We start from the raw sequence: 23,989 nt of genomic DNA on the forward strand, positions 1-23,989 counted from the left end.
CCCTCCTACTCCTTCACCGCTTAGTGCCAGGAATTAATGTCAGAGCCAGCGGCACACACAAAAATTTCAAGGCACTTGCATTGGTGGCATTGGGGAAGCATAAAGACATTTGAGAAGTGTTTAATGGCTCGAGTGCTGCTCCGAAATGCTGGCCACTGGTTTTAATCTATGCCTCCAGTGCATGAGGTGCATTCCAAAGGCGAGAGCGTGTACAGACATGGAATTATGGGCAAGTTGTTCCTTAAGTCTCTATGAGGCTGGAAAAGGCTGAGCTGTAGCCAGCCCAGTGCCAGGCTGCCATGTTTTATAGTCTCAGAGAGCTATTTATGAGTGCCCTGGCTTCAGTAAGATGCTCCTCAGGACCCTCTGTTGAACAGGCCACAAGTTTGGCAGGGCTGGGCTTACCCAGACAATTCAGGTGCCTGAGTGTGACTTGTGTTTCAACACCCTCCCACCTTCATTAAGGGCCACTTCAAACGTGGCTCCACAGCAACATTCCACATCCATCTTCATGAGGCCACAACAGAAGGGCCTGAGAAAGATGCCTTGGACGGCTCCTGTACAGAATTTGGGGTGACAGGGTGTACCCCAGGGCAGCACCTGGGAAGGCAGGCTGCAGCACTGGGAAGATCTGTGCCGCTCCATGCTGCCTCCTCCTTGGCCTAGCCAGCACGTGAATTCCAGGATACCAGGAAGAAGCAGGCTTTTACTGCAGACAAGGAGATTCAACTGCACTTGTTGAGCCAGAGCACAGGTGACACAGGGCTGCTGGCAGTGGAGGAGCCTTGGGAGTGGGGATGTTTTGAGGCTGGGCTTCGAGCTGGACAAGCTCCAAAGAGCCCCTCCAACCTCAGCCATTCCAAACTGCAAAGAACTTTAAAGCCAGGAGCTACCAGCCAAGAGTATGAACAGCCAAACCCCACATAAGCACACGTGGTGTCTGTGGTTTTCCTTGCAGGCATGAGCCTGTTTTGGTCATGGGCTGAAGACTTCCCAAGTTGACGTCTGTCTGGAATACACCTTCCTGGTTGGAAAGGCCGTCATCCCAACTGTGGTATGTCTCTGGCAACCCACTGAAGTTGTCACACTTTTCCAGAGTCTTTGAGTCCCTGTGCTGCCTGTGCTCTTCACCGCTGGTTTAATTCTCTGTTTCCTGGAGCCCGGAGGGTGAGGGTGTGTTATGAGCCAGCATGGGCGTTGCTGTCAGGTCATCTGCTGCTGTTAAATGCCCAGGGTTCAAATGCCATGGAAATTCCCGTAACTGCAGCTAGCTGTATTGGAAGTTGAAATAAATACCTGGGATGGCACGTTAATGGGATGCTCTGACTGCCTGCTGATGTCAGGGATGCCCAGGGTGGGCAGCCTCCACACAACAGCCTGCTCTGTGCTCCCAGAGCAAACAAAACCCTTTTCAATGTAATATAAACAAGAAGCTTCCTCTGGAGATGAGGGTGGCAAGGAAAAGGGATGATAATCTTCCCTTTTGTTGTCCTGCCCGTTAAGCACCTCATTTGAGAGGCCAGTGCTGCTTCAACACCCACACATGTCTCCAGACACAGCTTTCTCCAGATTTACAGCACTGCCAGCCCATTCTGGGGGCTGAGAACAGGTGGGAGGCTGGCAGTGAGCGGAGCCAGCAGATTTGCTCATTCACAGGTGAGTCACCTTTGCCTTCCAGACAGGGTTTGGGGACCCAACACCTCCCTCATGGGATTTTGGCACCCCAGTGGTGCAGGGATCACGATCAACCACGGGTGGTGGCGTTGGGACTGGCTGATAGGGTGCTGCCAACTGGGCAAAAGCTTCTTTTTCCTTCTTCCTGCTTATCTGTCCATTCCTTGGCTGCCCTTCCTCCTCCCAGCAACTCCAGGTCTCTTCTCCCCCCTCCTGAGCTTCCCCAGGGGGTCATATGGAAAAAAAAAAAATCAGTAAATACCCTCCATTAATGTCCCTGTCCCAGGAAAGGGAGGAACAGAAAGCAGACACTGTGATGAAAAGAGGAGACAGATGAGGGGCATGTGCTGAAAGCATCACCTGTGCCTCTGAGGTCCCTGTTGGAGAGGGGATCCCTTATTCTGGGGACAGCAGCACAGCAACGTCCCTGCCCCGGCCAAGGACATGGGCCAACTCCGCAAATCTGTAATTAAACACTAATGATCTGCCCCTCTGTAATTAAACACTAATGATCTGCACCCCTGATTCCTGTTGAGCCTGGAAGGACCTGGCAAGCACCTCTGTGTCTAACAGAAAATCCTTGGGGTACTGCCACCACCCCAAAGGGGCTGGGCAAGGGAAAGGGGGAAAATGACAGCTATTTGGGATAAATCCCAGGGACTGCCAAACCAGCCCTCACTGGAGCAGCACCGAGCATCCCTGGGCTGGCCAGGATCACCTGGGCACACCCAAGGAAGGAGCTGTAGTCAGAGGCTGGACTGAGGGAAAAATCACAGCAATTGGGTTTGTTTTCTTTGTTCTTGGCTTTTAGCAAAATGGAGGAAAACATGGCTTGAGGCTCTACTGACATCTGCCCTCCTGTGGGATGTTCTGCCTCTCTCCTGTCAGACTTCAGTACTTTTAATTTGGGCCAACACTGTCACTGCTCTGGACCTTTTCTTTCCCAGCACTCTCTCAAAATAGCCCTCTCTGCACTGCCTGAGTGAAATGTTTCTCTTGCTCACCACAGTGAGCTGGATGGAGCTTTACTGCATCCTCTCTCTCTCACTGCTATCCCCATCCCTATAGAAACATGGATTTCTAACAGAAGGCAGAATTTCCACACTGCATTTGTGATAATTCTACTTAAATTCCCATTGCTTGAAATCCAGTTTTCCAGCACAATCACTATCAACCAGCCTCTCCCCCCACCCCTTTTTTTTCCTCATTTAAACTTCTCCCGCCTTCACACTGGAAAAGTGGATCCTGTTTGTCCAAACTGGGATGCAGCGAGCATCGCACCCGTGGCAGAGGCACGAGAGAGGCACTCAGAGAGGGACCCTGCACTGCTGGAATTGAGGTGAAAATATGCTCCAGCCAAGTGGCATTTTCTGTGCCATGGCACCAGTCACCAGGGAGTTTTCCAGAAACTTTGGGATTTATAGAGCTGGCAGCTCCTGGTGGAGATAACCTCCATCACCAGGGGATCTGCATGGCTGTGCCATGTGCCTTGGAGGGGCTGCAGCCCCTAAAGTCACAACCAGAGCCCACAGCAAGAAACCCAAGTCCTATTTTTTTTTCTCTGCAGCAGAGCTAAACAGACTCTTTTAAATTCTCTAACATTCTTTTTCCCTCCCAACATTTCAAGAGCTCAGGGCCCCACCCCAGTGCTACTGAGGACTGGCCTGAGCTTTTCCCACTGCAGCTGCTTGGAGGAACTGGATGAGACCAGCCAAATCAATGGCAAAACAAGCCCCCAAAGAATGACACAGAACAGCAGTGTGGGGTTTTTAAATTGTTATTCTAAGGAAGATGCTGCTCAGAAACATTTGATGACATGTCAAGCACATCAGGTTACTTATGATAATAGCAGCAGGAACAAGAAGCTGCTTTGGGCAAGGGCTGTCGTCCTGCTCTTGGTAAAAGCATCTTAAACCACGACTGTGATGATAACAGGACACTAATCACCCTTTTTCCCTGCTCAGGGAGACTGATGGGAGAAGTTTGCTGCTCCCACAGACAGTGTAATTGTGAGATTTGCTTTGCTTAACATAGTTAATACTCATAAAACCCACAGCACTCCAGGCTGTTTGCTAGAACAGCTGTGAAGATTTTTATGGAGATATATTAGGGACATTCAGATGCTGGTTTGATGGGAGAGATGTAAAAAAATCATATTTCGTTTGTTGTTTGGGGAGAATGACGGAAAATTCTGCAACCATCTGCTGAAGATCAGGTACTTGCATGATGCCCCTGCTCCACTGCACCCCTGTTCTGGAGGGAATTCGGGGCTCAGGCTCTCTCCAACACCATGAGCTGATGCCTTGGAGCCACTCAGTGCCAAACAACAGCGTCCCCCCAGCTCCTTGTGACTGCTCAGATGGGTTTTACTGAACTCAGCAGCTCTGCCCGTGGCTTTCAGCAGCTCTGAATTTAGCTTTGTGTGTGCAGAGAAGCAATAAAAGGAAATCAAATGTTAATCAAACAGCAAGCACATATCACTTCAGGCCAACTGTGATATTCAGATGTGCCCTGCATAGCATCTTGCCCCAGACAAAGCTCATCATCTCCACCAGAACTTCTCATTGTGCAACCTCTGATTTCAGCAAGAGTGGTAGTTTCCCCTCAGTTAAATATGTCTCCTGCCACTTCTTTGAGAGCCTCCCCATCCCTTTAGGAAATATTAAAGCTGACTCCAGGAGAATTTAGCTTATTCAGTCAATGGATTCCATCAAGGAGAGAGGTGCTGATGGCTACGCTTATCTGCCTAGTTAAGACAGCTGCTAAACAGCAGCTCAATTCAGCAGCCATCCTTCAGGCTCCCAAGTGGTGTGCCCCACAATTAAAGTTGCAAGGGCTAAGTGGAAAACGGTGGTGTTTCCTGACAGTATTTAGGAATGGATACATCCTGAAACATCCCCCTGGACACTCACTCAGCTGAATGAGGCTCAATGATTTTGCTTCTGGAGCTTGACCATGAACACAACTGGGCGTGGGGGTTTTCTGCTGGCAGTGTGTGTTGGCCTGGGGGAGGTGTTTCTACCAAGCATGGCCAAGTGTCTTCCCAGTGGGAAGGCAAATCTTCCTCTGCATGTCTCCACAAAACAGGCCTCTCCCAGGCTTCACATGACCATCCCACACCACAAGCCATGCAGTCTCCAGCACTGGTGTCTGGTGCTGAAACAACCCCTTGCAAAGCAGCAACCAAATGAGGATGACACTCGGAATCCACACAAGGATGCTCGTGGATCCCCAACAGAGAAAGAGGAAAAACACAGCAGAATCCCCAGGCTCTGTCACAGAGGCAAAAAATTGCCCGTTGCCTGCATCTTGGGAGTTTTTCCATGTCCAGGCTGAACTCTGTGCTCAGAAGGGAAGGAAACCCAGCATCTTGTTTTTAATGATGGCCTCTGTTTCTGGAGGTTAACACCATTCCTCTCTGCTGATCCTGCAGGATGTTTTCAAATGTTCATTTAGCTCTGCCAATGCTGTTTATGTGATCACTTCAGATTGCAAGAAAAGAGCTCAATTTGTGGCTTTAATTAACGAGTTGGGGAGGGAAGAAGTTTTATTTTCACTGCCTGGTATGGAGAGTGCCAGCCCCCCTCTCTGGGGGAAGGAGGAGGCAGTGGGTGAAACCAGAGGTGAGACATAAAGAAATCAGGTGGAGATGCTGAACTTTGCCTTGCTGAAAATTAAATTTGGCGACGCTCTGCAGGGGCAGCTGAAAACCCCCCCCAAAGAAAACAACCCTTGAGCTTTATTGTGTTAGAAAGAGGCCGGAGCTGGAGATCCTGGCTCGGAGCACGGCTGAAGCCTGAGGGTGCACTGGAAACGGGGCTGCCATGACCCCGCGATGTGGAGCAGTGAGTTCACACCCTGTGAACTCGCCCAGCTCTGGTCCCTGTCTGCCACTTCTCAGTGGTGGCAGGGGGGACAGCACTGTGCTGTGGCTCTGCTGCTCCCTGCTCCTGCAGGTGATGTCCATGTCCTCCAGCTGCTGGTGGACAAAGCTCCTCCCAGTACAAACACCAGGGGAAAAGAACCCCCTGGACTCCAAAGTCCACCCAAACACCCAGCCTGCACAGAGACTCCTGCAGGGCTGCAAGTGGGACTGCTTCAGGTCAGTGTCCCCATCCCAAGTCTGGAAGCCCCTTCTCAGCCTGCTCACTCCCTCAGGCAGCAGAGAGCTCTCTTGTGATGCAGAGGCTGCATCAATGCATCATCTGCCCCCTCAATAACATCTGGATGCTGCTCCATTTTCAGGAGGAACTAGGAACCAAATCTACCAACACACCAGCCCAAGTGCCACAAATTAAACCTCCCTCTAGAGGGCCAGTGGTGGCTCCAGCAGCCTTCCAACCCCCTGCCATTTAAAAGCTCCGGAATTGCTCTCTCCCCCTTTTTGGACTGCTGTTGGTATTTTAAAAAACCAAAAGGAAATCTTAGTCGTCTGTCAGTTTAACACCATTTCCCCTTGTCCTTTCAGTCTGTGGCTCCCTGCTGTGGTAACAAGTGTCTCCTCCTCAAGGTGACCCCAAGATGGAAGGTTCACTCTTCCTTTGCCACCTTGTCTAGCCACCCACGGAGAGATGGCACCTCTAATAAATGCCCTCAGTTTCTTCTGTAAAATGTTGTAAAATTAGAGCCTCTTCTCTTCTAATTTGTGGACAAACCCTGCTGGCTCTGGCTAACAACTCCTGGAGTCATCTGGTGGTACCTTCTAGACATCCATCAGCTTTCAATTGTGTGCACCACTGCCCCAAAGAACTACTCTCCTCTGAAGCTGATCTGCAGCTCTTTTCCACCCTTCCTGCATTTTTCACTGCTCACAATGTTAACGGCCCTTCTCAAGTACTGCCTATTTACGGGAGAGATTTTTCCAGCCATAATTCACATTATTGGGTGCCTGAAGATGCCTAAAAGTTATTTAATCTCTGCGTTAGAAAACAGTATGTATCTGCAGTATCCTTGTCCAAATTAAATCCAAGTTGCTCACTCCAAGCCAGCCCTCCATCATTAGAAGGAATGCATTAAAAAGGCGAGGGGGAGGTGAAAAGCTCAATTCAGGGCAATGGGAGCTGTTCCACTGATTTCTGCCAGCGATGCAGCCGCACAATAAAGGAATTACAACACACCAGCAGCTCCCACCCAGCCCAGTGGGACAGGGATCTCCTGGTGGCCCCACATCCCCTCCTGGCTCTCCTCACACCGAGATGGTCACATCATCCAGGCTTTGCTCAGGCAATCCCAAGTATCTGCTGTCTTGGAGTCTAATGAATGCAGGGGCTCCACTTGAGTTCCCTAAATTATGAGCTGGCACCCAGTGACAGAGACTGATTTAGGCCTCACTGTTTTGCACCACAGTTAGAAAAATACTGATGGCTCGTTATCCGTCTTAATCAGCAGCAGCAAACAAATGAGGGACAGGGAGACATCCAGAAGGGAACACACCGCATTACTCCTCCTTATTGATAGCACAGTTACTTAATTTGATGTGGAGACATAACTTCAGGCATCACTAAATACTGGAGCAGGGACGGTTTGGCGCAGGGAAGATCTATGGGTGCAATTTAAAAGCCGTCTGTTTGGGAGCAGTGACGTCCATGGGCGCCGATACCGATCCGAGCTCCGCAGACAGGCCGGACACCATCCCTCACCAAGACAAATGACGACAGGGGCCCTTCCACAGCTACAATGTACCAGCTGAAAATTACAGCCCCACTCCACTCTTCATCCTCTGTGCTTGTGGGATGAGCAGGGCAACAGGGGACCAAGCCCAAGGTAGAGCAGAGAGTCCCAGAATGGTCTGGGTTGGAAGGGACTTTAAAGCTCATCCAGCTCCACCCTCTGCCATGGACAGGGACACCTTCTGCTGGACCAGGTTGCTCCAAGCCCCATCCAACCTGGCCTTGGACAATTCCAGGGATGGAGCAGCCACAGCTTCCAATCTCTGATGGCTTCTGGATGGTCATGTCTGACCCGCCCTTCCCTGGGCACTGCCTGTGCCAGGGCAGCAGAGCTCTGGATCGGACCTTTGGCACAGCTCACTCAGGGAAGGCAGCATGGAAATGGTGGAGCAAAGCTCATGATCTGGGCACACTACAGAAACATGTACGGTTCCCACTGCTTTAGATGACGGTATCTGCCTCCCCACATGGACATTCTCCCCAGTCCTGTGCACCCAGCCCCTCTGTTTCTGATCCCAAGTGCACCAAAATCAAAACTGGGAGCATATCTCAGTGCACCCTGAGCTCCCTGCAAAACCTCCAGGCCCAGTTTGCCCATTTTACCAGGTTTCTAACCCATTTGTGGCTTATGGACTGTTGGCCCGCAGGGTTAGGCATTGCTGCACGGCAAATTAATAGATATCGAATTCATAACCCTTTATTCACTCTGCTGACTCAAACACCCAAATGGGGGCAGCCTGGAAGTGAAACCAAGGAGGTTTTACCTAGCTGGAGGAGCCAGCACATGGATCAGCTCCCAGACAGCAGAAGAGCATCTCCCAGGGCTTCAGACTCAGCTGAAAATTCAGGGCTTTCCCCCCTCCTTTTGGTGTAAAATGCAGGTTGGCATTTTCAACGTCACCTATGGGATTTACATACCAAATTCCTCTTCATTTTAAAAGGATCTATGTGTGCAAATACCTTGATCAGCACTGGAAAGTTTAGCAAGTTTTGCAAAGGCAAAGGGCCCAGCATTGCACAGGCAGGAACTGTGCATCCAAAGCAGGTTTTCTGAATCAGATTTTACTGTGCACACTCTGGGCTGGAGAAGAAAAACAGGAACACCTCAAAGCCAGCAGTAACCATCTATTAAGGGAGAAATGTGTCTTTCAACATTTACCTGAGCAAACAAACAGAATTTGCTCTTAAAAGTCTTTTTGCAGACAGCATAAAGCTCTGGGAGCACACCATAGATTTTTTTTCTTAAGTACATGTAGATTGTAATTGTGGGCAATGAAAGCTACTCAGAGGTAATTTTAACCTTTCAGGTAAGTAAAAGGCTTTCAGAAAGTTGTCTAAATAGGTATTTCCCAATATGAATTCCAACAGTGCTGAAGGCACATTCATTTTTTTAATGGTTCAAACATGGCAAATAAGGAGAGGTGTTTCTTTTTGAGCTGGTATCAAATTGATTAATTTAAAAGAAGTCAGTTAATAAAACTACCATTAAACTACTGCATCAGCTAACAATGTTACCAGTAAAATCAACAGCCAAAGGGAGGAAAAGTTGGACCTTCCAGAGACTAAACCTTTAAGTGAAGAAAAAAAATTAAATGCCTGTATAATGGGCTGTTGTGTTTGTGCTGCCTTCACCTCGCTGGAACAACGCATGCCACGGGACAGGCTCGGCCCCAGTGACTGTGCCCTTGCGGCCAGTATTTCCCAAAAAAGGAACTGGGATGCAGAGCAGCAAACTCATCCAGGGACTTAGCTGGGTGTTCACCCCGCAGTGGTCTGGGCACCTCCCAGGGACACTCCCACAGGCAGCTACAGCTCCTGATCCATGCAGGCATGGGAGGACACCCTAATCTAGGGAAGTACAGGCCCAAACAGCCCCTGGATGCCAAAGCACCAGGCCTGTGGTCCCTGCCCAGATAGCCCCATTTAAAGGTTAACAACAAAAGAATAACAAGCAGGACTTTTTCTCTGGGTCTTGTGAGCCTTTAGCCAACTTATTCGCCTATTGGTTGCGCTTCATGTGAAAATATAATGATTTTTATGGCCCACTTTAACATTTTTATGTCTTTTTTTCTTCAGAGAAAAAACCCCACATTTGGTGTAAGAATTAAAACAGTATTTCATGCTTAACTGCAATCACAGATGATGTATGGAAGAGAGCTGGCTGCATGTCAACTCAATATAAAGCCAGAATTGAATCTAACTTGGTCACTACAGCTGTGGGATGTTTTATGGGGTGAGGGGATTTTTTCAGATCAGTCATAAATGAAATGGAAACTGTGACTGGGCTCATTTTGTATCAAACAGGAACAAAAAAATGTAGGGAAGAACCAGGATTGCTACACATTTGTCTGAGTTGTTCCTTTATAGAGGTGCAGTGTGCTGCAGACCCAACGCAGTGCCGGACGATGCCGCAGCGGCGATGGGTGCCTGTTGGCACACAGCCCCCACCACGGGAATGGGGTTCTCCTGAGCTGTGGGAACCACATGCTCGGGATCAACTTCCAGCTCCTGTCTGGAAAACAGCTTCACTGCAGACCAGATCCCTGTGGGATGGGGTCAATTGATGGAAAAATGCCCTCATGCCTTTGTGCCATTGTGGCATGAAGGTGATGCTTTGGGGGCAGCAGCACAGTCCCAGTTGTGTTTCCCACCTGGTGACAGATTTTTCTGATCACAGCTTTGAATGTGGGATTGTGTTAGAAGTGGGATTTCAAAGCAAAGATAAAACTTTCCCTGTAAGGAAGGAGCTGCTCTGGAAACCAGTTCTTTCTGCTCTGCTCTTGGCTTGTGTTTGAGTTGTTGGTTTTCTGTTGCTGACTTTGAGCAGAACCCATCTCCTGCTGCCTTTACCACCATTCCCATCTCCCTGGCCTCCACAGTCTCCACCACTATTCCCATCCTCCTGGCCTCCGTGATGATGGACACAGAAATGATGGCCATGGGCAGGTAACACCCAAGTGAAAGGGGAATTTAATGTTAAAAATCTAAGTCAGTCAGCAAAGGTTTCCCTTCCATTCAAAGGATGGATCTTCTGGAGGGTATTTAACAGTATCAGCCTCTGGATTTTCCTGTTTTCATCCCTATAAATTTAGGTAAGGCTGCAGTGGCAAAGCTCCCATTTCTATGCAAATCCATACAAATGATTGATTACCTGTAGAAAGGGAATAACTGCAATGGCAGAAACACAACTTCTTGTGTTTATGTGGGGAGTTTAATTACCTGCCTGTGGCACAGAAAAGGAAAATCAGGAAACCATCTTTTCTGACCCCACCCCAACGTTTAAGCCTGATGTTAGAGAGACAGGATGTGGCACTGTTGTGCCAACATCTGCATCTCCTGAGAAAAGAGGAGAGGAGGGGATGGAACGGGCAGGGCAGGATGGGTGAATGGATCTTGAGGACACACATGGGGCAGAGCAAAGCACTGCAAGGATGGGCACACCTTGGTCTGATGGACACAAGAGCCAAGCAGAGGTTGGTGCTTCTGGAATAAAGAGGCTCCTGAACACTTCTGCTGGGACCTGTCCTGATTTCTCCAGCAGCTGCAGAAGCAGCTGCAATCCATGTTTTGTCCCAGGTTTTGCTCTTCCTATTCCACTACCTGAATTTAACGGTATCCATGGCATTTCCAGGATGCTTTCAGATGGTGCTGTGAGAAGTAAGATGAGCAGTGCAGATTTTGCATGGGAACAGTAGCATTTAATGAAATCATCCACTGGAAAAAGGATGGTCCTTTCCTGTGCCAGGGGTTCTGGGTGTCACCACAAAAGCCATAACCACAGTGCACGTGGGCTTTACACTCTGGCAGATGTGGTATTGTGCTGATGTGCTGGGACAGGACAGTTATTCTGTGAGGTAACAGCTGGGAATGATGAAAGGCTGGAGAAAAATTACGGTGGATATACATGGTTCTGCATCCTTCCTGCCCAAACTTCCCAAATGCTTCCTTATCCCTCACTCTGCATCTGGTTTTATTACTTAATTCCTGGATGAAACTCTTGCTCACCCTCTGGTCTCAGTGGCACCACAGGATCTGAAGGGCTCACAACCTGTTATTCTCACATAGTCCCCCTGGGACAGGGAAGTCTGCTGGGGAAACTGAGGCACAGAGGCAGTGGGGACTCCTGAGGGGATGCAGGTTATTCAAACTAAACCCAGCAGAAAACTATTCAACTTGCAGCAACAGGAAGGTTTGAGGCTGCAAACTGCCTCCTCAAGTGTGATGGGAATTGGTTCACACCTTATTGGCAGAGGGAAGGATCTGTGGGAAAGAATGGCAAAGTGATGGACAATGACTTCCAAAAGTTCCCCATTTCTGAGTGTTCCCACACTCTTCAGCTAGTATTCCCTGCCTTGTTTTTCCTGCATTCATTTTGTGCTTTAGAAATCTTTTTTAAAGCCAGAAGGGAGATTTAGACATTAGAACAAGCTACTGACCTGATACGAGTTAATGATTTTATAAAACCCCTAAAAAATGCTTTACTTTAAAAGATTGATGTTTCTTATTGTATTTTTTCAATGCCAATTAATTACTTAATTCATTAGCAATGTAACACAAGAATAGTCTTTGAAAATCTGCTGCTTTGTGTAGATGCCTTTAATTATGGATAATTAAATACTGTGGAAGGACCTGATTATACCTCTGAGCATTTTCTAATCTGGAAAATGAAACACACTCCTGTACTCCTGAACACATAAAACAAAAGCTGAGCTCAACAGCCACAGGAAGTAAAAAAAAAATGGGAAAACAAACACCCCAAAAGCCAGAACCACCCCAAACCCTGCAACTAAGAGAGAGTGGGAATTCCTGGGGAGGCTCAAAGGCTTTGTGCATGCCCTGATACAGGGTTGGACCCAGACCCTGCCCTGTTGGGGATATGAGGGGGGCCCACGTGTGCTCAACGCGGAGCTGCTGCAGCCAGCAAGCAAACATGGGCCCAGCGAACAGAACTCCCTGTTAACACTTGCTGAAACTGGGAACAGATTTCCAGATGCCCTTGTACGTATGGCAGCAATGGCCAAAACTGCCAAAAAGACCAAAGCACTCTCCAAACGTAATCACAGCTGACCCTGGAAGAGGAAAACTTGCCAATGGCACAAGTTACGCTACTGGGTTTTTTCTGTCTCAGAGTTTTAGCCCCAGGGGAAAGCCTGGGAAATGGTTGTTTTGAAGACAGCATTGCCCCAGTGCCTCTGAGACAGATCCCCTCCCTGACTCTTACTTTGTGTCCTTCCTCCCTGGGCCATGAAGTGATTGCCAGACTCAGGGAATAAACTCTCTTGTCTTTATTTATTTCTCAGCTGCCAAATTTTGGGAGAAAAATTAGGACAGGTCTTGTGAAACGTTAGGGGCAGGACGACATGAGGGGGACAAATGTATGTCTGGCACGGATTGGAGACACTAAAAGAAGGAAAATGTCACCCCTAACACGTGGGCTGCCTGCCTGCCTTAAATCAAAGCAGCAACGTGGCATGTTGCTACTGCATCCCTGCCCATGGCAGGGGCTGGAACTGGATGATCTTTAAGGTCCCTTCCAACCCAAACCATTCTGTGATGATTTGTGGGTACTGCTGTCCAGGTGTGGGATGGTGCCCTGCCCCAGAGATCCCCTCCTAGGGTGCACTGCCAAAATCCTCGACATAGCAACTGATTTCAGCAGAGAAATGCAGAAACTCTGCTGACGTGCAGTGAAATGCACAAGGAGACACTGCAGCACACGGGACACGTTGCTGGGATGTGGTGCTCATGGCATTTGTCAGGAGTCCTACCTGGTGCTGGCAGGTGCCAGGGCTGCCAGCAGTGGCAGACCTGTACCAGTGTAGGCGGCTCCAGCCCTCTAACTACTGAAGATCTCACCGACACCAAACTGCAGTCCTCAGGCACCGAGGTCTAAAGCAGCTCCCTCCGTGGTGAGGGTGAGAACCCACCATCCCCCACATCTATGATTTACATGTTTCCCTATGATTAGCTCATGTTTCCCCCTCCCAGTTCTATGTACATGTATATTCATCTTCCCTAGTTAAGATGTATTAGTTCTACAAAATGCTGTGTACTCGACACCCCATTGGTTCCTTCCCCAAGTCCCCCCTATGTGTTATTCCCATTGGCTCCTTCACTGCTACACCGCCTACTTGTCCTTATCTCATTGGCTGGAATCCCTTCCCCCGCCTTCCCTAGCCCCACTATAGAATCCCCTTGGGGGATTTGGCTCTTTGTCCCTGTCCCTTCACCGGAATAAACCTCCGCGTGGAATCCGTATGGAGAGTCCCCTCTCTTCTTCTTTGCCTCCGCCTGCGTGCCCTCACAGCTGCCTCAGAGAAGATTGCTCCCTCGGGTGAGGAGCTCTTCCCCTCCTTTGTGTGTGCCACCTTCCAGAGGGGCTGCAGCCTAGACCTCCGGGCTCCTCTTTGTTGGCACGCTGGGTGCAAAGCCCCTCACAGACCCTCTGCTGCTTCCACCTCACCAGCTGGGGAAGTTTGTGACACAATGAGCTTACGTGGGGGATTTTATTTAATTTTTTTCCCCCAAATGATTAGTGGAAAACAAAAAGTCAATGATGTTTTGCTGACCCCCACTGCCGTGACCCATTAATGCACAGTGATGAGAACCATTGGGCTGGCCCCACCTCGGAGCCAACATTCAACGAGCCCATGCGATCCCTGGGTTACTGCAGCCTTCCCTGTGCCAACACTTCTGTACCAGAGCACGTTGTGTCTAGAAAGCCCAGACCTCAGTCAGGAGCAAAACACACACATTTCCTTGCACTTTGAGCCTCACCTCCACATCTGGCAAATCCTATTGCAGCAAGGAAAAGCTTTCACACAGAGCTTTGGAACGCTGGTGCATCCATGGGTGGAAGAGCCCAGCCTGCTTGGCACAGGCTGTCCCAGGCAGTCTGACAGTGCCTTCAGCATCCCACGTGAACCTGTCAAGCACCAACACTGCCACTGCTCTTAATTAGCTGATGCTCTCCTTTCCTCTCATCTCTGGCTACTTTAACCCTAGGTTAGAAGAGGAGCTTGGGCACATGAACCCAAGAGGGAGAGCGCAGGCAGCACTTCCCTGAGATGGAGAAAACGAGCAGGGGAGAAGGGGCAGTGCACACTGCAAAAACACTATGCACACAACACAGGAGCAAGGAAGGCCCTGGTTGTTTTTTGCTGGGGGCTTGAAATGCCTTCCGTGGAGGCCATCCCACTTTCAGCAGCTCTCCTCCAGCCTTTAGATCCATAGATGCAAGTTAGGCTAAATCTGCAAAGAAAAGTAGCCACCTTTATTTCCGAGGTTGACCCAACTGGGAAACCCAAATAAGCATTTGGGCAGGTGTGTCTCTCCAGTCTGGGTGAAACTGTCCAAGAAGGGGCTTATACGGGCACAGGAACTGGCCCTGACTCTTCTGCATGTGAAACCTTCACTGTCGAGCTCTTAGGATGAATGAGAGAGTGGGCAGATCCTCAGCTGCACACCAAGCATGGATGTTTCCCTTGGAGCAAGGCAGTCAGGCCAGTTAACACCAGCCTCAGGAACTGGATCACAGCGTATTCACTCTCTGGGAGGGTATGATGTAGCCCAGACAAAAAGTGGTTTCTGTACAAAACACAGCAAATTTATCTAATTGTTACTATCGTGGGCAGGTTTTCATTTTTATCAGAGTTTCCCACTTAATTTCCGATTTAACAATTACAGTTTGACGTTGCCTGTAATAAATTTCTTTTTTGTTTGGCACAGCTTGAGAAGTAACCAGAAATTCCCTCTTGCCGCGTTCCTTGTAGCACAGAGAGGGTCCCGGAGCCTGGCGGGCACCAAGTGAAGAAAAGCGAATGCCCTCCTCAGCAGCCGGCAGCCGCTGCCCCGGTCCGTGACCCGCGGGAAGGGCTGCGAGGGACGCGCCCCGGGAAGGGTCCGCGAGCACAGCGCGGCCGCCGCTCCCGGCGGGATCGGGGATGACGCAGCCCGGGCCAGCGATAATCCTCATGCGGGAGGAGCCCCTCGGACGTCAGCGGGGGGGATGAGTCACAGACCAGCGAGCGAGGCTGTGCTGGGAGGAAACTCAGCGGTGGCTCAGCCTCAGGCAATCGGAGCCTTTGGCAAACCGGACTGGCTCGGCACGGACGCGCTGCGCCCGAGCGGCTGACGGGGATCGGTCACTGCCTGGGTGTTGTAGCCCTTCCTGTACGCGGCGAGAGCTTCCAGGGATGCGGCAGCTGCAGCTTCTCCGGGCGATCTGTGCCAGGGCCTCCCCACCCTCACAGGGAAGAATTTCTTCCGAATGTCTAAACCTGCTCTCTGTCAGTGGAAAGCCATTCCCCCTTGCCCTGTCACTCCAGCCCCTTGTTAATAGTCCCTTTCCATTCTTCTTGTCAGCTTCCGTCAATCCTGGACTTGGTTACTTACCCAGGTGAGAGGGAGAGCCAAGCAGGACGGACATTTCCCATCACAGTCGGAGCTATTTCTCCTATTCCTCTCCCACTCACACGCGGAGGGAAAGTCAAAGGTGTGAACACTTTCTGGTTTTAGTAAAAATCAGAGCAGGCTGTCTGAAATAATTAATAGGGCAAAAAGCCCCTTCGTTTCTGTCTTCTCCACTGAAATATTCCAAAGTATGAAATAAAGGTCTACATCTAAAACCATGTCACACCTTCTACCCTCATAGATTTGAGGGAGTTTGTTCTGAAAGCATTAAATAGGGCATCTCATCACTTCCAGCTTTTTCCCAACCCTTTTTAACATACAAACAGTGAGTTTGCTTTAACTGGCCTTTTTCCCACGGAGGTTTCAGTGAGTCAGCATTTTCTGACCAACATATTTCCATCTTCTTCAAATACTCTCAGGCGGCTGCAGTGAAAAAGTCTGAGCTTTGTCAGGCTGGGGAGAACATTGTGTGCTCATCTTCACACAGATCCACTGCTTTCAACAGATCCCCAGGCAGGACATCAGCACTTCTCTTTTTCGTACATCAGGTCCTGCTCCATTTATTCTAACAAACTGCTTCCCTACCAGCACTACCTGGCACAAAACATTTGTAACTGGGACAAATTGTGTTTTACTTGATGTAAAATGAGTTACAGAAGTTTGCATCCATTGTGGTACCAGTCCATAACTACTCCTTTTTCTTTGAACTCCTCAGTGAATTCCTTGAGGGGATTAGGATTTCAGAAGCAGGTACAAGTGGAAAATGGACATCCTGGAGTTCACCTCCAATTACAAAGTGCTGATAGGTCCCATGGGTGACTCCTCTGCCCAGCCTCTTTCCTTGAGCAGCATCAACATGGCCAGAGCTGCAAAGAACTGACCGAGGCCAACCCCACCAGCCACAGCAAAGAAAGCAACATCCTCTCCTCGTTCCCACCAGGCTTTTATTTCCTCATGACCAAGCCTAAGCTCTTCCGCCTTGGGTAGTAATTCAGATCAACACTGCAGAAGGGTTTTTGAAACACGAACAAGGGGAGCAAGAAAGGAACCCCTGCAGCAGCCAAGCTCTTTGCAGCCTGTGCTGCAGGGATGGAGCCAAGGCAAGGCTCATGCTGCAGGAGCAGTGCCCTGGTGCTGGGCTTGGTGACCTGCACTGAGAGCTGAAAGCGCCTGTGCAAAGCCAGCGTGTGAAGAGAGGCAGCTGAGAGTGAGGGAGTGGGCCAAGGGGGTGGAAGGAAATGGATGCTGATGTTTGTGGACAGAAGAGCACCTTACACAACAGGGAGTTATGGGATGGCTGGCACTGTCCCAGCCTCTCCCCGTCCTACAGAAACCTCCCACAGGCAGCACAGCTCCACCACTGTCACACAGCAGCACCACTGCCACCCATGAACCATGTCCTTGCACCCTCACCTGGTTGTACTGCACCAAATTATGGCTCCCTCTGGCAAATGGCTCCATCAGAACTGCATTTATTTTTGTTCTGCCCAGGTGATGCACTTCACCAGCAAATCAGGGAGAGAGATGAAGAAAACACACCTTCAATCCACTTTCTAGTCTCTCCAGCCAAAGTGATGGCTGAGTTGGCAAGTGACGGGCTGGGGTTGTGTATGGCCACACAGTAACACCCAGGCTGAGGTTCCTGCCCCGCTGTCCTTCACAGAGCTGTGCCCGTGTGGGAGGGACAGAAGGCTGCCCTGAAATGCAGCACCCTGCCAAAGGAGAGGGGATGGAGATGTAGGAAAGGTGGAGGGAAGGAAAGGAAGCAGGAGAAGAAAACTTCTAAGCGCCTTTCTTAATTCTAAGTCTTCTCAGACTTGCTTAGCTCTAATCTTTAATTCATATTTTCATTAGAGTCTCTTTGCTCTATAAAGTCTGCATTTCATGTAAAAGGAGCAGCTCAAACATAAATTATTTGACATAAGTCAACCCCTTGTTAAAATCCTCTGCTCTACATACGTGTAGGCTCCAATAAAGAAGCATTAAACATTCATTAAATTAGAAATACATGAAGACAGTGTCTGCCCCTCTTCTCATACAGATACGCTTCGTAATCCCAACCTCCTAGAGCAGCCAAAGCAAAACCTCTCTAATCCTTTCAGAAACCCTGACCATGCAAAACACCCCAGACTCCTGCAATGTGCCACTGAGCCACCCAGAGGCATCAGCAGGTCAGATCCTCAGCTGGAGTAAATCAGAGTAAAAAAATGCTGTGTGTTACACCAAGTGACACCGACACAGGATTTGGCTTTAGGCTTCTGTTGCAGCAAAGTGGTTTACAGCAATGTCACTGGATCATAATGTCACTTTTGGTATTTTAAAGTCACACCAAGAATCAGGTGGGGAACAGCAACACGATGCCTGCTTTAATTGCAGTACTGCCCTGGCTCCTTGTGTTCTGCAAAGGAACCTGGCTTCCCAACCTGAATCTAGGAACTCTTCCCCTCCAAAAAACCCCTAACCCACCCCTTCTCTGCAAGATACTACCATGATGATAGTGAATCTTGAACTACCACTCTCACATGCCAGTGCACACAAACTTCAGCAACATTTCCCCAAGGGAAAACAATCACTATAAGCAAAAGCTTCTTGATAAATATTTCTGAGTTTGAAGAGTAATGAAGGAAATGTGTTTCCCACATCTCTGAGAGCCGTGTCCGCTGAAAGAGAGCTTTGGAGCTGGTCCCATCCCACAAATGGCTTCTCATGATCCTCCCTGACCCTTCTCTTCAGAGTGCCTGTTACATTCATTTGAACTCCGCTTCATTTGAAGCACGGAAGCATGGTTAGGACCTGGGGTACAAATTCAGGGTAGCAGTTTTCAGCTCCTGCCTGGCCTTCAGCAGTCGGGCAGAGTCGGGCAGAGCCTTTTCCTGTCGTGTTTTATTTGTGAATTATCCCTTTCTTGCTTGCTGGGCAGGGGCAGAGCGCACAGAGGCTTGGGAAGCAGCAGGTGACCTGTGCAGGTGAACACGCTGGGTTCAGGGGCTGCTGTCCCACTGGCTCCAGGCTGCAGCTCCCTGGGAACGGAGCTCTTCCAGCTCTTCCCTGTCACTGCACAGCCCAGCACCCCGGTTTTGTGTGGGCACTGAGCTGTGGGATGGAGCTGATCACATTAAGTGCTGCTCAGTTCAGGGGTTTTTTGTTCTCCCCCTTGTTGCTCTCAGTCTCACTTCGTCCGAAACGTTAGGAGGTGACAGATTCAGCTCAGCTCTCCCCGATGCTGTCCAGCACCAGCACGGCTGATTTTGCAAGTTTTAACTTTTCCAAAGCTTTTCACTGTTATAGAGGCCTCTTCCAACAGCTCTGACCATGGGGAGCAGATCAATCTTGACTCAGCAGGGCATTTAAGCATCTGGATAATCCAAGTGCTGGAGATTTCCAAAGCAATGGAGGATCTAGCTCTTGACAGATGCTTGCATGTCTAATAATTCTCACCGGCAAGTTCAGCATCTATGTGCCTTTAACCCCTTGGCCTGAAGCGATCAGAGGGACGAGCTCCACTGAAAATCAGTTTCAGGGAAATGGCTTCTCAAGGAACAGTAAAGCAAGTACTGGAGTATTTTGTCAGCTTGGTGTCTGCCTGGCCCAAATACGCCTTGTTTTTAGTCTTGATCTTCTACCAGCTTTCAAATCAATCCTTTCTTTCCTCTGCTGGTAATCACATCACTGCTTTAATTGAGCTAATAGGGCACCACAGTTCACACTCCTGCTGGTCATCACAGAGAACATTATCCAGTCCTTCCCGTGGCCTCTCAGGCTGACACCTGAAGGGAATGATGGCCGTGGGGGTGACCAGGTGCCCCAAAAGTTGGCTGCCATCAGTAATTCACAGCCATGGAGGGTGAGGTGGCTACACTATGCTACTGCCTTCAGCTGCCAGGACCTGGGGAGAGGATGGTGGAGTCCAGCAAAATCCGGCTTGGGCAACACTTCTTCTCCTTGGCTGGGCACATTCCCTTGCATCTGCACAACCAACCAGCACATTGCATAGACTGTGACTGAAGGGGGTTTAAGTGCAATCTTAAAATCTGGCCATTTCAGGAATTTCTGAAATAAATTAGAAATGGAATTTTATTTAGTCGTTGGTTTGGGTTTTTACTTTTTCTAAAGGGATCTCTCCATGGCTCCAAATCACTGTTTTCCACAAAGTAAATGAATATGAAGTCTTCTCTCATCCTCTTGCCACATTTTCTGTGTCACCTTTATCCTCCAACAGTTGTATATAATCAAATGGCAGACAAAACTTCCTGTCCCCAAATCCTTCCCTCTTTTTTTCCTCACACTTTTAGTAATTTTTTTCCATGCTTCCTTGTCTTTTTTGTCACTGATCAAGTTGGAAGCAGAAGCTTTCCAAAACAATGACCTGGAGCTTCAGCGATCCACATCTTGCAGATAAATAACAAGCTACATTTATGCAATAAAGCACTGGCACTGGATTATTCCATATTAAAATCTTGGCACTTTTCAAGACAGCGGTAATTTGGAACAACAGAGACCATGTGGGGAAGGGTTTTTGTCAGTATTGGTTACCAACATGCACTGTTAATCCACTACCTTCACCTAAAAGAATTTACATTGAGATGGAGCCTTTTGTCCTGCAAAATCCCAAAGGGTTTTGCAAAATGAGCAGCTCCCACTGCCCTCCCAGGACAGTACTTGGGCAGTGGCTTGGCTGCGTCCCTGGTTGGGAAGGAAGAGCTCCCTGCTCCATGACTGCATCACCAGTGCCTCCTTCGGTGGCATCCACACTTCCTGCCCTGCTTACTTTGGGAATGGAAATGAAGTTCAGGGACCAACTCTGAACTGGCTGGCCAGGACAGGAATAGCCTGGCCCATGTCCAGACACCAACTGCCCCACTGCCCACGGCACAGCTTTTCCAAAGGGACACCCCCTGGGGACTCCCAAAAGTCTCCCACTTAGAAAAAAATGCATTTCTTCACAGCACTTGCTAAGAAAAGGCAGCCTCAAAGGTCTGCCCCCGGGTGTTGATCTACACAGAGACATGGAAAACTCACTCAGGGACATGTGCAACACCGATTTGTTTGCCAAAGGAAAGGTTTCAAGAGGCTGGGAAAATCCTTGGGGGTTTCCTGAGCACGCAGTGTTACAGCAGGATCAGGCTGGGGTGCAGAATGCTTATTTCAAATTAACTCCAACAGAGAAATAATGAGCAACGAGTTTATATTTCAGTAAATTAAGAGAGAAGCTTAGGGAAAATGTGGGTTTATACGCACAGAAATAAATTATTATTTACTGACTTTTGTGCTCATGCCCTCAAATATGAAGACATTTGTAGGGATTTATTAATATTTATAGCACATTATAATAAATACCCACAAGAGCTTTGCCTGAAGACATGCTATTTTACCAATGTAAAATCTGCTGAAGGTCAAAGGGATCTTTTACTTGTGTGTGGATGGCAGGATCAGCCTCTTTACTTGGAAATCTGTATCAACTGTGATAATTTAAAACTTTAATTAAAGACTCAGTGACAGATTATCTACGAAATGTCTTCCTGCTGCCCACTATTCCATCACGAATGTCTCCAGAAGCCCAGGCTGAGTAAGCACACTCGCCAGGAGATATTTCACTGTGGACATGTTAGCTTTTATCTGGCTCATTGGGTAACAAATTCTTTTGTTGAGGATTGGTGACAACAAAAATTAAATTAGAGTCAAAACCAGACCCCAACCCAAAAATTTATAGTATTTGTTTAGTTCATACCTCAAGAAAATGAAACACAGGGAATTTCTCCCTTTGTGCACTGCAGTAGGTGAGAGTTGCTTGGAGCTGGCAAAGCAGAGGAACCCATTTAATCTGGATCACAGATTAAACCAGATTAAGCCATGTCAGGGATGATACACTGGGGATGCCCCCCATCCCAGCATCCCGCACTGTTCCCAGACCACATCCAAAAGGTTGAAGGAAATGGGAAGAGCAACCTCCAAGTGATGCATAGAAAGGGAGCTAAAACACACACATCCCACCAATAGCAGGGCTCGCCCCACAGCAGTGGATGGGTTTATGGGGAGGGACAAGCAGAGGTCTGGGAATGAAGAGTGCAGGGTCAGGAGAGAAGGGCCCAGTAACACCACACAGGCACCTCGACAGCCCTGGCCACAGGAGCATGCGGACCTCGCTGGGAATATTTGCCCGGAAAGGCTCCGGCACAGGCGGAGTGGGTGGATGTTGTCACTGAGCTGCAGCAGAACCTGAGGCAGGAGGGACACAATGGTGGCACCACGAGCTGGACTCTACCAGTGACAGGCAACTTTGGGATCCCGCAGAGGAGAGAGTTAACAACAGTGACACACTTTTGTGTGTCTGGAGAAGTCACAGTGAGTGGAAATAACAACTCGGGGCCATAATTCTGTGGTCTGTCACTACCAGGAAACGTGAAATCCAGTGACCTTTCATTTCTGTGACAGAAATGCTGCACAGCACCTGGAGCCATCGCCCTTAAAATCCACTCTGACAAACTGGATGATAGGACACGAAGGAGAAAACGTCCTCTCCCTCCCTCAGCCCCAAATCTGAGCCTCCCAGTGAAGTCCGCATGCTCCGTGTGGAATGTGGTATCCCTTGCCAGGAACAGCCAGCCTTGCATGAGCTGCTGTGTTTAGTGAAGCACGAGATAACAATTTCATTTCTATAGCCAAGAAGGAACAAATCTCCAAAGCCATTTGTTCACACTGCTCTTAAATGATGGGAGGGAAATCGGTATTGGCTTTCTATGAATCTTCAGGTCAGGAATGTTAAAATCAATGGATTTTTGCATTATCACAGAATCACAGAATTCCAGACTGGTTTGGGTTGGAAGGGATCTTAAAGCTCAACCCTTTCCACCCCCTGCCATGGGCAGGGACACCTTCCACTCTCCCAGGCTGCTCCAAGTCCCATCCGACCTGGCCTTGGACACTTCCAGGGATGGGGCAGCCACAGCTTCTCTGTGCAGTCTGTTCCAGTGCTCACCAAAACCCAGCACTTCTGTTCTTGGCAAAATGTAATTAATAAAGTTATGAAAATCTACCTGACTGTATGGAAAGAAAATTATTTTCTCATTAATAGCAGCAACAGCTAAACAAGCAGGCAAGCCATGCTCCTAGCAGAGTACAGCAAATGATGCAGGGCTGTGTTTTACCTGAAATGAGGATTTTCCGTACCAAAATTTTAAGGTGTAGCTTTTGAGTTGAGGATTTGCACCACAGAGATTAACTTCCCCCCCAACAATGTATCCCTTGAGCTCTTCAGTTTGTCAATCTGAAATTATGACCACAAGGACTAAAATCTTTTCATCACACCAGAACATGGCACTGTGTCTTCACCACTTTGACAGAAAACAAAAGCTACTGAATGGAAGGAAAAAACAAAATAAATTTAAAAAGGGGTGTTTCAGTCATTTAAGTGGGTCTGTCAGCTTGTGTTATCTTCATGCATTTGTGAAACTGAGCTTTAAATGACTGGCTGAAATGGAGAGCTGAAAGATAAAACTTTGGTCTCAAGACAAACACAGAGCTGAAAACACTGTGCTCCTTATTCATTAGGATGTGTCAGAGAGATTCAGATGGGAAGAGACACAGGAATGGCTGCTACTTCCACTTGAATCTCCCAAACTGTAAGAGAAAGGTGAACGGTGTGTGCCACACTCAGCATGTCCAAGAGCAGTGACAGACCCTGATCATCAGATTCCTCACAACACAGGAGACTGCCCTGGTGCCTACTAATTCCTATCACTGTGGGAATTACTTCATTACATTTGTGAAGGACGCAGTCAAAACTGCAAGCTTGGGCCAACTATAAGCCGGCCAGCTCCAGCTGCAGCAGGAGGAGCAGAAAGCCCTTCCAGCTGAGGGGTCTCCATCCCTACAGCCAGGCTGGGACACCAGGAGGGGTTCAGCTCCCCCTGCAGCATCCCCATGCAGATGTGCTCCTCAATCCCAAGGGAACAGCCACAGCCCTCCACTGGCTGAGCTGTGCTGCGAGCCGCAGAGACCAGGATCCCCAAAGCACTCCCTGCTCTGAAGGGGATGATGAGAAATACACCCCTGCCTAAAATGGGTTTCAGCTGCAGAGCTTTATGTGTATCCCCAACAGATGAGTGAAGAGAGGAGGGGAGAGATTTGGTACAACCATGGATGAAGCCTCCTGGCTTCTCCATGAGGGTTCCAATCACTTCACTGTGTTCCATGCAGCCTTCCTTCTGTCGTCCTGTCCTTGTCTCCTCCAGCAG

The 23,989-nt window shown here is 48.9% G+C and overlaps 1 protein-coding gene across 3 annotated transcripts in view; it reads right to left on the reverse strand.

The window, feature by feature from the left end:
- The window catches only part of VWC2L (von Willebrand factor C domain containing protein 2-like), a 47,889-nt gene that overhangs the window by 2,878 nt on the left and 21,022 nt on the right, over nt 1-23,989 (reverse strand). The window contains exon 4 of one of the 3 annotated variants that reach the window (XM_017747135.1): nt 16,680-19,805. The exons of the other annotated variants lie outside the window; for them this stretch is intronic. Within the exon in view, the coding sequence (XP_017602624.1) occupies nt 19,780-19,805 (26 nt within the window). The 3' untranslated portion in view covers nt 16,680-19,779. Of the gene's footprint in view, nt 1-16,679; nt 19,806-23,989 lie in introns of those variants that run through there. 3 annotated transcript variants of the gene reach the window in all.

Source organism: Corvus brachyrhynchos, unplaced genomic scaffold, assembly GCF_000691975.1.
Source record: "Corvus brachyrhynchos isolate BGI_N302 unplaced genomic scaffold, ASM69197v1 scaffold671, whole genome shotgun sequence".
Lineage (NCBI taxonomy): Eukaryota > Metazoa > Chordata > Aves > Passeriformes > Corvidae > Corvus > Corvus brachyrhynchos.